Here is a 17,006-nt window from a genome sequence, read left to right as displayed (position 1 = left end):
TTATTGCAAATATTGTCCTCCCTGTTGCAGACTCAGGTTATTCTACCAGTCCCTCAACACCAGCGAGGGATAGGTTTTTACTCCACCCTGTTTCTAGTCCCAAAACCAAACGGGACTTATAGGCCCATACTAAATTTGAAGGCACGCAACAAATTTGTCAGGGTGACAAAATTCTGCATGGAAACCCTGAGGACAATAGTTCTAGCATTAGAACTGGGGGATTACATGGTCTCCCTGGATGTACTGGATGCATATCTACATGTACCCATACTTCCTTCATACCAGATTTCGCCAGTTTGCGATTCTGTCCCGCCATTTTCAATTCCAAGCCCTTCCATTTGGCTTGGCCACTGCCCCTTGGGTGTAACACCAAGGTAATGGTGGCATATCTGTATCTCCAGGGGATCAGAGTATTTCCCTACCTGGACGATTTGCTCCTTGTACCAAAGTCACCGGTACTGCTATTAGCACATTTACAAACAACGATTGCTGTTCTCCAAAAACACGGTTGGCTCCTCAATTGGGAGAAGTCCTCACTCACTCCATCAAGTCAGATGTGGCACCTGGGTTCTTGTCTAGACTAACTGACATAGAGATCTCTCTGCAACGTGGTCATCTGTTCATACCTTTACAAAGTTCTATGCATTTGACATGTTCGCCTCCCTGGATGCTTCCTTTGGTCGTCGGGTCCTTCTGACACCTCAGGCGGGTACCCTCCCTTAAGTACTGCTTTTGAACATCCCCAATGTCACCCTGTGGGACCATGAAACCCGAAGAAAACAGAAGTGATCGTAGATCTACCTTAGGTTAACTCTTTCTTCGAGGTTCATGGTACCCACAGGGCACCCACCCTTAATTAAACCTGAGGTACTCCTTTGTGATACACAAATTGTGACTTCCATGACCTTAGTCAGGTCTGCCTTCACTCTATGTATGTGTGAGTGCACTGGCATGTCCTTTTCTATCTTCTGCCTTCTCCACTTCCTGCTATTGGCTGGCTAATAAACTGATGAGCTAGGCATGGAGGCGGGATTATATTGGAGAGGAGCTGTGCATCCTGGGAAACCTGAAAGCTTTGCTGATTGGTGCCACGGTCTTCTGAACCACCCACAACCCCAATGTCACCATGTGGGTACCATGAACCTCGAAGAAAGAACGTTACCATAACTCTTGTTTTTACCTCAGCACAGAGGCCTCCAAGTAATGCAGTATTCCCAGCCCCACCCTACTGAGGAAGCCATCTTGTACACATGCCTGAACGTCTTTTACAATCTACTGCCACTTGCTCACAGTATTTCGGCTCACCAGGTGGATGCTTCCATGGCAGTGGCATAACTCCCAAAGACATTGGAAGCATCGGATGCAGCTGTGAGTGGGGCGCCAAGAAAAAAGAATGAAGAGGCTGACGAACTAGGACCGATCTTTCTACTCATTTCATAGTTTTGCTACAGTCATTGCTGACTGAAAACCCTTTAGCAGTCCCCTTGAGCTGAAGAGTCTTGGGATGTGTGTTAACATCTGTGTGTGTAGTGCGCTACAGCTCTGCTGTTGGGGTCCTTATATGATGAAAGAAAGGAGAGCAGAAGTTGTTTTTAAGGAGATGCACTAATTATAATAAAACGTTTAGGGGATTATCATTGCTTGGACAGTGAAAGATGGCAGAAGCTGTTAGTTGGTACACGATCTTTCTCCATTTTCTAACACAGCCTGTAACATGTAGAAGCTGATTGGCTGGTAGTCTCTCACAATTTTTTTTTTTTTTTTTGCTTCTTTATGCAAATACGACATAACCTTCCCAGTCGCACACCTGTGCGGATGACTGTGCAGTGATTGAGGTCTACAGTCCGTGTCTGTACCTGGTGTGTTTTCATATTCTTCCATCAGACGCACCATGCGTAATTGCTTCAGTTGTATTCCAGGAGCATATTATATCAGAGAATGGCTTTCGGTGTGAGCAGTTCTCTGTTTGAGTCTGCAGCCTCTTAAGAGACAGAAGATGGGCGATGTCCCTGTGTCGGCTTAACCACCTCCCAGTTACCGCCAGAGACACTTTATTCGCCAGAAAGGCATCTGAGATTGTGCACCTCACAATCAGGACCCTAATTTCTCCATTTTGAAGCTTAGAGTTGGCTTACCCTGTCCTGACACCCACGCCATGCTTTATATTGACCGTTTGTGCCACTTAAAATTTTTAACAATTTTTTTCTGCATTGATTGGAGAGGTTTATGTGGAAACTCCCAGTGTTTTACTTTCTTGACTAAACTTTTTTAATACTAAGCTTTCACTGTGTTGGTAGTAATGTCTCTCCCGGCTGCCGCAATAAGCCAGGTTTACCTGCCTCCCATGAGCCTTTAGTTGGCCGTTCTGTCACCGAATAACTAGTTCAGTAATTAGAAGATACATTTGGTACCAACGACGGCTCATTAGTTGGTAAACCTTCTTTGACTCCTGGACGCTACAAGCAGGGCCAGTTTGTTTTAGCTACCCACCACTGGCCGCGCAGGCTAGACTCCAGGATTGTATTGACACTCCCCAGACCGTTCAGATTAATGGAATGTAAGTTTTTTGTATTGTCCCTTATGTATGGAAAAAGGCCACCATCACAAATGTCACCACCTGCAGCTGGTCCATGTGGGACCTTTTGTAAGAACAGATTCAGTGGCCTCAATCACTATGGTAAACATCCACCTGCTGTGTTCTAGGGACACACTGCCAGTCAATGATAGTTGCACTTTAGAGAGGCAGTTGGCAATGAGGTTCCGGATATGGCTGTTGTGAATGGCCTCCTACCAGATGTGGTTACGGGAATCCGTTCTCGAAATTGCATGAGGCTTGTAGGAGATCAGAACAAGCAGAAAGCGTGACAATTCAGGACATGGACATGTAATCAGGGAAGGTGTATGTTCTCCTGCCCAACCACTCTCCAGGCTGGTCTATACAATCTCAAAACACCTGCATGGCCAACTTCAGGCTTATTAGCAATGGTAGGTGGCATTGCACCGGCGATATGGAAGATATACAAAGAGTGTGTAGTGTCATTAGCCACAGTCTGCTACTTGGTGGTGGAGGAGGAGGAGCCAGGTAGTTACTCTCCATCAGATGTTACAGATGAAGGCAGCATAGAATTGTATGTGAAAAAAATGGTGATCAGCCTGCATTGGGTTAGATGTATATATATATTTATAAACAGGATACTGTCTGAATATATTGCATACGGCCGTTTAGTAAATTAGGAATCACAATTCGAATGAATGATGACTCCTAGTCGTATTCTTTCCATGGCATTTGCATTTGTAAATACGAATAGGCGTATTTTCGGCATACTAAAAGCAGGAAATACGAATACGCCTAAAATAGGTGTATTTAGTTATACGAATATGTCTATTTTAGGCGTATTTTGCTTATTAAATTTCCCCCTTTGTGTAATATCTCTTGGTATCTCCTACGCATGGTTGAGGGTGATCCTCCAATCTCTGTTTGATCATGGCGGGAGAAGGTGTGAGAGAACCAAGCCTACCAAGTTCACCGCAATTCTTATACTTGCTGATCTGGTCATTCTTGTGGGCCTATCTGTGGGACCATATGGTAACAGTCCATTGTAATTATTTATGTTGAGCTTTCTTAACTATGAATGTGGCTTTATTATATTGTTTTATGTTCATTGTCTTCATTCTATTCATTTATCCATTGCTTTAATATAAAAAAGGTTTCCCAGAACAACCTGTGCCTCCTACACCCCTCCCAAGGGCCACGTGCCTCCTACACCCCTCCCAAGGGCCACGTGCCTCCTACACCCCTCCCAAGGGCCACGTGACTCCTCACACCCCTCCCAAGGGCCACGTGACTCCTCACACCCCTCCCAAGGGCCACGTGACTCCTCACACCCCTCCCAAGGGCCACGTGACTCCTCACACCCCTCCCAAGGGCCACGTGACTCCTCACACCCCTCCCAAGGGCCATGGGTCTCCTCACACCCCTCCCAAGGGCCACGGGTCTCCTCACACCCCTTTCCAAGGGCCATGGGTCTCCTCACACCCCTCCCAAGGGCCACGGGTCTCCTCACACCCCTCCCAAGGGCCACGGGTCTCCTCACACCCCTCCTCCTCCCCAGGGCCATGGGTCTCCTCACACCCCTCCTCCTCCCCAGGGCCACGTGTCTCTTCCCTCCCCAGAGCAATGTGTTCCCCTACTAGACTTTGTAGATGAGGGGTTTCCCCTTGCAGAGAAGAAAAAAGCACACAGCCGATAAAATATGCAGTCATTTTTATTCAGTGACTTTGTCTTGCAAGTTGCTTTTTGAGCATTTTTACAAACATAAGGCAATAGTGATGAATGCCGCCGGGCCAATCAGACCGCTCTGTGCCACTACCTGCATACAGCAATGAGCCAACACAGAACCTATCTGTTCACTAGGGGGCAGTGAGGTCACTACACCCAAGAGAATTGATAGGCTGCAATATCTTCATTTACTGCTTCAGCATACACAAAATGGCTGCCGCCACTGCATGCAGACAACAGAAAGAAAGGTCTTTTACCTCCCAGGCAATAAATAATCTCTAACATATAACGGACCATACAAAGGAGAGCGAAGCATACAGTCTCTGCTCCTGCACACAGCGTGGTGACTTACTGCTGGCAGGTGAGTGGAAATGCAGCCACCATGTTAGCGGCCTTTGTCTCTTACACAGCCTAATTGCTAATTCATACTTGTAAACTTGAAGAATGTTTGGTTCCCTGGTAATGATATTGGAGGGCCTGCTTACAGGGACAGGCGTTGTATTGGAATGTTAACATCTATCAGTCTGGACTATTATTATTGCATTGTTGGGGTGGGGTGGGGTGGGGGGGGGGGTGGGAGGCATTTTGCATTATTTATGGAAATCTCACTTTATAAGCTTGGCTCATTAATAAAAATCCAAAACAAGAAGTTTAATCTCCTTTCCAGAGAACTGGTGCGGCTTCTTTTCAGCTTATAGGGCGGCTGTATTAAGCCTGAGGAAGCGATAACAAGCCAGCCAATCAGCTTCTGTAGTTTTTCAAACCCAGACTGTAACATGTTAGTTAGGAGCTGACTGGCTGGTGCGTTATCACCTTCAACTTTATCACTTCGCCAAACTTAATAAATCCGCCCCTCTTCTATCAACAAAGTGCCAATAACTGTGATCAATGCTCTGCTACCATGCCAGCCAGCTGCGGAGCAGTGACAGAATATTAGGGGGTTTTCCATTTGTATATTAAATCTTCTATTTATTATTCTATTACTTTGCTGGTCGCAGAGCTCACCTATAGGCAGGACCTAAGCCAATAAACAGAAATAGTCACAGCAATGTGTGATTTCCTGTCAGAAAATATTGTCTGGCTAATATACTGGGGCCCTGCCGTCCCACCATCACCCCCCACCCACCCACCCACCCCAAACATGTAATTGCATTATTACTGTTGCAACTGATCTGAATAGAAGGAAATTGATAGTAACTGGGAAACATCCAGAAATAAACAACATCAATATCTAAAATATATTAAATAAGCAGCTCAGAAATGTTTATATGGACTTTGCATTATTAAAACTACAGCTTCCTCCTGTCTATTCCATAAATCGTTGAAGGAAATTTCAGTCTTTATTGGGTTATATGGCGCAAAAATCCCCCTAAGTCTCGAGATCGGTCCCATGGTAACGGGCGGCCACCCAAATTGTAGTTGTACTAGTGTCATCTAGAAGTACCCTACCCTTGCATTTCCTGGGTCCCAGCCAGGAGAAAGGTTTAATCATCTGGGGAGGGGGGTTGTTAATCAATTAACCATTTTGCCAGGGACTTGTCTAATTTGTAATAACTAATCCAGTAACAGGAGACTCTGTAAGAGATTTATCAATCTTGGAGAGAGAAAAGTACCAGCCAATCGGTTTCTAACCTAGAGCCAGATTCTCTAAGCTTCAAAAGTGATCAAATGGAGAGGGATAAACAGCCAGCCAATCAGCTCCTACCTGCCATGTCATAGACTGTGTTTGAAAAATGTCAGGCAGGAGTTGATTGGCTGGCTGTTTATCACTCTCTTTTTATCACTTTTGAAGCTTAGAGAATCTGGCCCTCAAGCTGGGTACACGATAGATGTATGTAATCGTGGGCAGGGGGACCCTGCATCAGCAAGTGCATACACACTCGTCATGGGAACAATGGGTGTGGCCACCCAGAAGACATTGCGGCTGCGGAAACCAACAACTGTTACATGCCAAACGATCCAGGCGAAATGTCCAGAAACAACATATCGGGCCCAGATTGCTCTAGTGAATACCCAGCTTTAGTAGAAGCAAAAATTAACACGTAGGACTTGGTCTTTCTCCAAGATTTGATAAATCTCCCCCTAATACCATTCTCTTGAACAGATGTAGATACCCTAATATTGTCTTCCGCATTGATCATGTAGAGATGTAAGGAAGACTGCTCAATGTTAGCTTTGCGCTTACGTTAACACTGTACAAAAGGCTATATTACAACTGAGGCAAATAGTGTTGCTGGCCATATTGTGAGTGGAACATACAGTCATCCATTTTACTAAGAAGTAGTGGCATCACTGAAGCCTTATGTCACTAGTTCCTATGGACAGCGATCCACCCACAAAATGGCTGCCTTGAGTTTGTCAAGACTTCTCTACATAAGTGGACATGAGACAGGAGGAGCCAGTTCCCCTAATGCAGGGGTGGCCAAACCTGTCCTCAAGATCTACCAACAGTCAATGTTTTTCAGGCAACCTGTGGATCTATAGTAGGAATGAATGCAGCAGGTTTGACAATGTGACAGTTAGTAACGACTACACCTGTGCACCAGCTAGGTGATCTGGAAAACGTGGACCCGTTGGTAGATCTCGGGGACCGGTTTGGCCATCTCTGCCCTAATGCAATGCTTTTACAGGCTACACATTTTAAGCCAATATGCAGATTCCATATTCAGATATAATACATATAAATACAGACAAGAGCACAAAATACATAATTTAAATACCTCTAATGATAATAGTGCTCCGTACCTTTATCTGCACGATTGCATCATTGATTACAACGCTATGAAAATATAGCAAATATTACAAAAATATACATATTATTTTTTTTTTTTTTTAGAAAAGAAGGGGGGGGGTTACCTGTACCTGTGTGTGAATTTGCCCCACAGGTTTGCAAAAACAGAAATTTTAGAGAGCGGTGTAAAAATTCAAACCATCTCACTGTTGTGAGAATTGACCATACAATAGATTTTTCATTCATAGGAGTGGATGACAGAAGGACCCGGAAAGTTCTTTGCAACGCAAGGCGGCCTAATTCAGAAACGGTTTTGTTCCACAATGTTACCTAACCCAAAATGTCATTTATCCCTTGACTTTGACGTGGATTTAAGCTTTTAAAATGGCTATGAAAGCAGTTTGGTTGTGTGGTTGAGGTAAAATGTGGTTTCTAAATTATTCACCCTCCAGCCGTGAAAAACTGAACCCCAGCGAGCCCTATGCCAACCACCCCCTGCAAACATAGGATAATAAAGGAATTTATTTGCTAATAAAATAAAAACATCCTTCTTTCTACCTGGCCTTACAATGCAAACTGTTTGAATTAAGTGCAGCCAACTTTAAGTGCTATAATGCAGTATCAACAAGTATGTAATCCCTTTAGTCTGCTAGGAAAATGGCTGACTCACTTCACTCAGCTAAACTCCAAAAACAGAGTGATGGTTTTGGGAAGTGGGAGGCATCGGGCTAATAGAATTACCTCAGAAAATGGTTGTACTTGTTACTATTGTATGCTTCTGGCCTAGTAAGAAGTGGGCAAAGTAGTTATTAAAGTGCGTGGCGCTCCATGCAATCTGCGGAATCCAAAAATAAAAACTAACATAGGTGGTAACATATTTACATTCAGAAATAGAAAACTATGCCACATCCCTAGAAGGATACTATAAGGCACTTCATTAACGTAACCTCCATATTAACTGTGGGCGCCATGGCTTCCATTAGCATCTAATTGAAAATGACATGCTGAAAAAAGCAGCAAAAGACAGTCTAGTCCGCTCACGGGTTGTATCTTCAAAAAGGAAAATGGTTGTTAAACCTAACACCGTCAGACATAGAGGCATCCATTTTGTGGCCTGAAGTAATAGTCATGAAAGTAAAGCCTATTTGTTCGTTAGGCAAAAAGTAGCGTGGCTTGTGTCTAAGAGCGGTTACTGGTTCTTAGCGCGTTCATAGGCTGTTTTATCATTAATACAGCTTCAGGCCACAACATGGCTGCCTCTGATGCATATACTACAGCAACCATTTTAAGTAATAAGTAGTATTCCCACCTTATAATATACTCAGACAGCTGGAAGTTCCATTTGGTAACACCTACCATCATCCATTCTGCTATTCCCATACTTCTACCAAGTTCCTTCACCCATATGTACAGTACTAATCTAAGCACTAAATTATTCATGCCAAAGGAACGTTGATAGTTCTTCTGTACATATTGTTTGAGCTTCATAACTTAAGAGGTTGAAGATATGTCATGTAAACTCAGATGCAAACCATAGTACAATGCAGCCATTTGACAATCTACCCACATTACAAGTCCATCTATAAACATGCTTCCACCTCAAAAATGTTTAAGTTCCCTAAGTGCATAGTGAGGGCTATTTCATACCTCACGTTCCAAGATCATGGTTAATCCCAGCCAAGTAGGTTTCACTTCCCTTTGTTCCTGGCAACACACAATGGGGGTATTACATCTCCACAGTACTAAAAGGAAGCAAGGACTGCTGTAATACCCCTCAGGAATGACCAGCACATCCTTTCAAAGCACCATTAATTTGTTGCAAGGAGCTTCTCCTGAAGATGACTGGACACCAAAATACTTCTTCGGCCTTGCCAATTACTTCCCTGGTGTCCTTCCAAACACTATTAGCAGCTCCTTGTAACTCAGTGTTTCCCAGCTCCAATCTCTGTAGTGATCGTCAATAGGACAGGTTTCCGAGACAGCCAGCTGTCTATAAATCAGAGTGCGAGCCACCAGGGCTCATTATACAACGATAAACCTAGAACCACCGGGGCACTAGGACACAGATTCGGTATAAGCCACCAGGGCTTATATATGTAAAGCTTTCAAACCAACTAGTACCTACTGAGTGACGTGGCTAAAACGTAAGGAGCCACCAGGGCCCCAGAGCTTTAGAACCAAGACAGAGTCCAGAATGAACTGTTGTTCGTTGCCGTAGCTTGGAAACACCAACAAAAAGGAAATGGTTCCATGGCACAACCGCCCATCAACAGGCACACATGCCAAGAGAGCTATTCATAAGTACGCAATGGATCCCAAGAGATTTCCAGATAGCAGAAACAATACCCGGAGATATACTTGAAGATTATCATAATACTTCTCGAGAGGTGCAAACAGAGCCTCCTTGAGCGCTCACCAATTTAGAGGAGACCGTGAATTGTAGATCCACACAGACCCTGATTGCTAACTAACGCTGGGATGAACTCTGTTGTGGGACCGGACTGACTTCCTCCTTTTGCTCTGTGATAGTTGCATAGGGATGAGGGCAGGCTCTTCTGCCACCACCTTGTCCACAGTAATGACCTTGCTTGCTGAAGTGCTCTCTACTAATACCTGAGATACTGTGGAAGGCCGCAGAGTGTGTGAAGAGCTCTTGGCCAGCCGGTTCTGAGACGCAGATTTAGAACGTCTGCCGTGTGATGGGATGGAACTCTGGTGGAGCCCCTGAGTTACTTGGCGAAGGGGTCTCGTGCTTGGACTATTCCCGTGTTGCCGCCTGCTCTTGGTGACCCTTGTCTGCACATCTTCTAGGCTGCGTTCGATTTGATAAACTTCCTCCGTGGCGTGGTTGACTATGTCAAACTGTGACAGCAAGGTTTCCAGAACAGGCAGCAATCGCTGAATATTGGCTTCCACCTCTGCTCTCTCCCTGGTGCTCCCAGCGCTCAGAGTGTCCAACTGGCTGGAGATGGTGGAGAAGGAGGAGGAGGAAGAGGTGTCTGAAGCTGCACTTGGGGTGGAGCCTCGCAGTGACTTGGAGTCACTAGAGGAACGTGAAGGAAGGGGCTCCATACCTTCAAATCGCACCTTGTGCCGGAACTGGACAGGGAAGGGAAAGAAAAGAAAAAGTGACGAGATCTGAACTAATAATACATCTTCCTCTGTAGTTATATACAAACTGAGCATTGGTAACTCATTTACTAATAGTATTAATTACCTCTTTGACTTTGCTGACTCCTATCCATATCCGAAGCCTCCTGAGAAACAGCTCCACCATCTCGTAATCCTGGGGCTCAAATGCCGGTCGGAACATGTCCAGCCGCACCTGATGGTAACTCTTTATTAACATGGCTGCAAAGAACCTCATCATTATCCAAACCTCCAGGAACAGGTAGCTCATGAAGTAGAGGTGGTGCACATAGGAGGAGTACTGGGACGGGGCTTTCAGACTAATGGCGCCACGAGACACAAAGAACAGAGATAGGATGCTGGAGCCAAAGCTGTGATATCTCTCCCAGGACGTGGAAAAAAGCTGGACGGGAACATATAAAGAAAAAAAGCGTATTAAACATACTGTAAGTATCATACTACTGAAATACGAGGCATACTGCATTAAGTGAGGTTGTATCATTACGTAATCATGCCAGGCATCAATATAGACTACCGATAAAGCATTTCAGCGTGAATCACCCCACCCGTGACTGGGTACGCAGATGGCCATTCCGGTACGAGGTTTCCTAGGCAACTCCTCACATTTCTTGTCACCCTCCACTTCTAGATGGCGCAAGTAGGTTCTAATAGTGTTACTTACCAAAAAGCCCAGCTGAGCATAGACCAGCAGGAGCCCCAGTACTGCCCCAGATGCAGCGCACAGATCCGTCACACACATGCTCAGCGTCTTCCCAAACACTGACCACTCTCTGATAAAGCGCAGCTGTTGTGCAGCCTGCAGGAAACACAATGGGGATAATGGGAAACTAAAATGATTGGACGGAATTCACAGAACATCATTTTATTCAGCCATAGTACCCACAGGCAGTTGTTTAGAAACTCAGGGAAGTATTTATTCATAGAAGGTTCTATCATTTTACTTGTACTTTAGACATGTTTCCATTCATTTGATTTTTCAACCTTTATTAAACTTTTTTTTGGCTTCTTGGAAGGAGGAGATTCGGGCTGTGCTCTGATCGGTCATCTCTGCGGTCACAGAAAACTGGGATCAGGCATCTGCAAATGCCTAGCTCCATAGGAGAGCTGAATCAACTCCTCTGGACCAGTTTGAGTCCCGATTTCCATGGCAACACTAATGCGGAAATGCTGTTTTTGGCACAGGGAACACAGGGCTCTATGTGCATAGTTCTTGCCCCCACATTGGGAGGGAGGAGCATGACATTCTGCATATTATTTATCTAATTAGCATAATAATGCAATGACTCCTCCCTTATGCCACACCTCCTTCCAATAGGCATAGCAAATGTATATATAATAAGCGATAGAGAAGTAGTACAGGTCGAGTATCCCGTATCCGAATATCCGTTATCCAAATTATTCCGAAATACGGACATTCCAGAAAGTGAAAAAAAAAAAATTTTTTGCTAAAAACTCACTGGGGACATATGTAACAGCATCACTGGGGACATGATATGTAACTGGCACTATATATGTGCAAGACAATGATTGCTTGGCATTCAAATTCAGTGCTGAGATAGTACACACATTTTGTTTCACGTTTTGAAACCTTGTTTTTTGAACAATTAAAATATGTTTGTGTGTATTTTATGTGGTAATAAAATATATTTGTGTGTATATTATGTGTTTATACAGCATAAATGCAAGATACTTCAAAATACATCATTGAAATATTAAAATATTCCGAAATACGGAATAATCCGTTATCCAAAATTCTCCTGGTCCCGAGCATTTTGGATACGGGATACTCAACCTGTATATAAAAATGCAAGTTTGGACAGAGCAGGGCATCTCTATGGAGGGCTATCATTGCAGTTAACTTACCTTGACAGTAAGGAGGAAGAGCAGGGATGCAGAGAGACCGTGGAAGGCGTTACCCAAAAAGGCCACGTGGTGCAGGTTGATAAAGGCACCTTTATCATTCATGTAAGTGTTCCAAAGCTGGTCAGCAAGACTGCCTCGGCTGAGGTAGACGACCACGGTGCAGACTGCAAGCACAGTCATCAACCACTGGACATAGTTCCAGAAGTGGTTGAAGTAAAGCAGCCCCTCCTTCCTGATGGCCAGGCACTCCGCCAGCACGAAATACACAACGAACATCATCAGGAAGACCTGGAAACAGAGGACACGAGATCAGACATGACACATACCAGCCCAGAGGGTGTCTACACACACTAGACTCACCATCATGATGAGGAGGAGGAGCTGGTTACCGCTGCTCAACCGCAGTAGGGGAAAGGCTCGGATCTCCACAGATGGCAGCATTCTACCGGCCAGGGGGAATTCCAGTAGCAGCGTAACAGAAGAGTACAGGTCAACACCGGGGCTGTACAGCGAGAACTCTACAAACAGCGCCCGTGTCCTGCAGGGGCAAAGGCAGTCTGATTACCGCTGCACTATTTAGGAAATACTTAAACTTGGCAACAGAAACAGAGATGAAGAAGAAGACAGCTTACAGGGTGTCGATCCAGTGATCTTGTTGGAGGTTCCTCAAGATGGCCTCATTTTCCTCCAGACTAGAACCCAGTTGTTGAACGTATCCAGAGCTGTCATAGAAGGCCAGAGATCCCCAGTACCAGGCCCTACAAGCAAACCATGGACAGGACGTTGACTAAAGGTGGTAGGCTGGGAACTTATGGCCGCGCTGCCGTAAGATGCTCAGAAGCTGTTTAAATAAGGTGCAGACATCCCAAATTTTATATGTGAGGAAGAGTCACATAGTGCTGCCTACCTTGTACTATTGGGAGGGCAATGCAACCATGCCTGGGAAGAGGAGACAGGGCTGCTTATCCAACCAACTCCATAGTCTGCATCGTCAAAGACCACAGACTCCTCCGCACAGATCCCCCGGATGGTGAGCGAGGGGAGGCCACATGCTAGTGAGAGATACAGCGCAGGTCAACCACGGTTTTTATTCGGTAGTTTCAGACACAGATATTTGGGGTCAGAGAAATATCATTACAGATCTACCCACGGGTGTATATTTACTAAGGTTTACAGAAGTGGAGATTTTGTCTATAAAAAGCAATGAAGTTCTATAATCTTCTAGAAGGTGCTAGATAAAGATAAAGTAAAATATCATTGATTGATAAGGGCAACATCACCACTATCTATAAACTGGATGAATATCATTTTCAATGAATAGTAATTTTAACTATGCACATTACGTCCAAGTGAAATCAAAATGGTGGAATAACCAGTCTATACAAAACATGAAGACTATGAACAACCAATTAATTAAAGTCCTATTTTTTTTTTTTTTAAACATTGTAAATGGAACCCACCCCATTAATGGTACAAAGGTATGGTATAAGGTCCCCGATCTCAAATAAGGGCAAATAAGCTAAAATAACAACATACAAAAATCATCATAAAAAACAACATACAAACATACAACATGAAGCATTCATGTCTAGGGCATAGAAAGAAATCTGCACCTTTATTTTCCCGAACTTGGCGTAAACGAACGGACCCCAGCAAATTACTGTAGCTGCCGCGCTGGTTGTTATTTAAATATGGCAGCAAAACTTCTGATGTCCAGGCCCAAAAGTCCTCACACCTATAAAAAAAACCAATGGGTGCGATAGATGTTATCCAAGCGACAATGAGCACCAATTCTTTGCTATTTTGCAAATAACTTTAATGTGTACCCACCCATTACTTGTACACAGAAGTGGCAGCCATTTTGTGAGCTTAACCACTAACAATGGAAATGTATCCTATCCATCTACTAACATCACGAGGCATACGGGAGGCAGTCATTTTATGAGCATATACAATAACCAAGGAAGCCTAGCCTATCCATCTACTAACATCACTGAGGCATGGGGGTGGTGAGGCGGACATTTTGTAAGCGTATACAATAATAAGGAAAACATAGTCTATCCATCTACTAACATCACTGAGACATAGGGGAGGTGGACATTTTGTAAGCCTCGTGGCTCTGCAATATCGCCAGTTCGTGATGATAGGCATGATACTCATTTTGTTTAGCCTTGTTGATGTGTTCATTGATCCAAGTAATAGAAAGCCTTAATTAAGGTAGGATAATTATGTCTGGACGGTACCTTCTGATGTGCAGGAATCTCTGTCCCCCCAGCTCTTGCTTGACGGAGCGCTGAAGCAGGTAGGCACTGGAGTTGACAGATGGGTCACCGTAGTTTGTGAGGAGAACTACCAGAAAGAACAGCATGTACACCACAAGGTTCTGTAGGAATACACGCCAAGACCACACGTGTCAGAAGCTCAGAACTTGGACTGACTGATGCCCGATGCCTTACAGAAAGCAGCAGTCACTCACCTTCAGCATCCTGTGCAGCAGCTTCACCTTGCGTGCCTCCTCTCTGGCCTGGAACAAAGCAAATCCCTGCGGGGGTCGTACTTTGGTGATCCTCTCAGAGACCTGTTCCACCAGTGGGCATTCCACAAGAGTGTCCTCTTCCTCTGGGTGCAAACGCTTCACCACCAAAGCAAAGTACACTGCTTCTGCCAGGACCTGGACATAGAACATGCAAAAGCCCTGTGAGAGGTGAACTCAGGAAGGGGGTGGGGGGGACATTATGTTCGGAACTAGGGTGTGCAATCCAAAGTCCCCCAGCCCCCATCCCTTCAGACTACACCTAACGGTACCCCATCTTCCCAGGCTCCTCTTGGGCTACTTCCAAGATTGACAATGCACCTGTTCTTGTAACTGCCTCACCACAGAATCTGCTTCATTGTGGTTCAAGGAGCTGCAGTGCTGTAAGCATGGGTGCAGGCACGCCGGCCAGTCCGGGTAAAATGGAGAGGGCGGGGCCTCCGGGAGGGGGCATGGCCACTTCCCCATGAAAAAAATATTGTCGAGAGTGAAAGAGATGACAGGCTGCAGCTGTCTCTCTCCTCAGATCAGCACACGGCACTGAGCAGCGTGTGCTGAGCTGCGGAGAGAGGCTGTGCTGCAGCCTGTAATCTCTCTACCCACTGCCTGGCACTCTGGAACAGGGAAGGTGGGAGTGGGATCTGGAGCTCTCCATCCCCAGGTAAAAAAGTACCCGCCCCCTCTTGACGCCACTGGCTATAGGGAACATATATATATAGTAATTATTATTACTGCAAATGAACACAGAAAACTGAAGTGACTGTTTGCTGTTAGCAGGGTGGGACCAGAGCACTGAGAGGCTAATTCAAGTTTGGAAGTAAAGCAAAAACACAAGCCATGTTGTCATGCAAGGGAAGCAAATGCACGTATATTTTTCTGTGCAAGGTAAAAAAAATGGCTGCTTTGGCATGTAGCCCGCACATCTTTAATTTTATATTCTAATTTAGATTTCAGTTTGAACAAATCTAATCCTCTCTGCACAGGTTACATCTGCCCCCCTGCAGTACAGCATGCTTTGTCCAGTTGCTTGCTTGCAGGGATCAGTAACTTGACTGGGGCAGATGTGAGGCGCTGTGTGGAGAAGTTACGATTCCCTCACACACTGACTTCAGTCACCTTCAATGGCTCCAGAAGAAAGAAGGAGCAGAGGAAGCTGAATATCCCTGAGATGAGCCACATCAGACCCACGCTGGAGGTGAAGCCCACGCCAATCCACACCGACACCACAAAACAGCAAAGGAGCAGGAAGCAGCTGAGCGCGTGAGCCACCCGGGTGCACCAAGATGGCAGCATCGGCCTGCGTCTCTGGAAGGCATCAGTGATAACTGTCCGAGCAAAGACAAAACACCACAGTGGTTACTCTATACATACTGGTCACTTATTCAGTGCATATGAGGTAGTGTTTATGTAAAACAGCCATTCGCAGCCAGTGCCTGCGAATACACGCTAGGAATGGGTGGCGGCCAAGCCACCATTCGCAAGGCAGGGTTTGGTGGACTCACAAGGCTTCGAATTCTCAGCCTTACGAATCAACCCCCCTAAGTGTAAATTTCTTAAATGGTTCTAGTCATTGATGGGCAATCTGTCTAACGTGCGGTGCGTCTCACCTGTCCTGGTTGACTTGACGGATTTGCTGACGTCCCTAGGCGGCCCGGTCAGGGCCTGTCCTTTTTCATTCAGTTTATCCAGCATTATGGTTTCTGTTTTGTCTCCAAAAGGGTTCGATCTGCCAAAAGCACCAACAGCATAAAAGAATTTAGTAACAATCCTACATAATATACAGTTATAGAAAGGTTCTGTAACGTGTGATGGCCAGGCAGCGAATCAGCACACAGCCCTGTACATGTACTGGCGGCATCACCGAGGTGACCCCATGTGTCCACTTACAGGTCGGACAGGAGATCGGTGTCTGTCTGGGAGATCCTCCTGAGTTCTGGGGGAAGAGACATGCTGCTGACGCCATCTGTATGAAAGGTCAGAATGAAACAGATCACGCTACAATAATTAGAAATATCGCAGGGTATTTACCACAAATCCACGGTTATATGTTAAAGCTTCTTATGGAGACCACAGAATTATACAGTAAATAACCGGACTGGTTTCTTGAGGGCTTCTTTAACCCTTTCAAGTTAAATGTCTAGTCAGGCTCAACCAGGGCCGGACTGGGACCAGAAATCGGCCCTGGCATTTTGAGCACACAGGCCCACCTGTAGCAGACGGGACCCTTGTGCGACAAAGCCGCGCTGTGAAAAGGGGGCGTGGCCTCATCGCAACAACAAAAAACACAAAAAGGAGGCATTACACATTATGGAACACACTGTAATGCCCATTACACAAAATGCTGCACACAGTAATGACCATTACACAAAATGCTGCACACCCTGATGCCCATTACACAAAATGCTGCACACCGTAATGCCCATTACACAAAATGCTGCACACCCTGATGC

At 45.2% G+C, this 17,006-nt stretch overlaps 1 protein-coding gene across 1 annotated transcript in view; it reads right to left on the bottom strand.

Annotated features, from left to right (window-relative positions):
• Nucleotides 1-4,247: 4,247 nt before the first annotated feature.
• The window catches only part of PKD1 (polycystin 1, transient receptor potential channel interacting), a 102,335-nt gene continuing 89,576 nt past the window's right edge, over nucleotides 4,248-17,006 (bottom strand). The window contains exons 33-45 of the mRNA XM_083152763.1: nucleotides 16,444-16,519; nucleotides 16,164-16,282; nucleotides 15,673-15,881; nucleotides 14,500-14,694; nucleotides 14,267-14,406; nucleotides 13,637-13,758; nucleotides 12,931-13,075; nucleotides 12,656-12,781; nucleotides 12,384-12,561; nucleotides 12,024-12,311; nucleotides 10,822-10,956; nucleotides 10,228-10,542; nucleotides 4,248-10,109 (exon numbers count right to left, since the gene is read on the bottom strand). Coding sequence (XP_083008889.1) covers nucleotides 9,474-10,109; nucleotides 10,228-10,542; nucleotides 10,822-10,956; nucleotides 12,024-12,311; nucleotides 12,384-12,561; nucleotides 12,656-12,781; nucleotides 12,931-13,075; nucleotides 13,637-13,758; nucleotides 14,267-14,406; nucleotides 14,500-14,694; nucleotides 15,673-15,881; nucleotides 16,164-16,282; nucleotides 16,444-16,519 — 2,684 coding nt within the window. The 3' untranslated portion in view covers nucleotides 4,248-9,473. The remainder of the gene's footprint in view (nucleotides 10,110-10,227; nucleotides 10,543-10,821; nucleotides 10,957-12,023; nucleotides 12,312-12,383; nucleotides 12,562-12,655; nucleotides 12,782-12,930; nucleotides 13,076-13,636; nucleotides 13,759-14,266; nucleotides 14,407-14,499; nucleotides 14,695-15,672; nucleotides 15,882-16,163; nucleotides 16,283-16,443; nucleotides 16,520-17,006) is intronic.

Source organism: Crinia signifera, chromosome 7 (genome assembly GCF_055691185.1).
Source record: "Crinia signifera chromosome 7, ASM5569118v1, whole genome shotgun sequence".
Taxonomy (NCBI): domain Eukaryota; kingdom Metazoa; phylum Chordata; class Amphibia; order Anura; family Myobatrachidae; genus Crinia; species Crinia signifera.
This window is presented reverse-complemented; position numbering and strand designations above follow the sequence as displayed.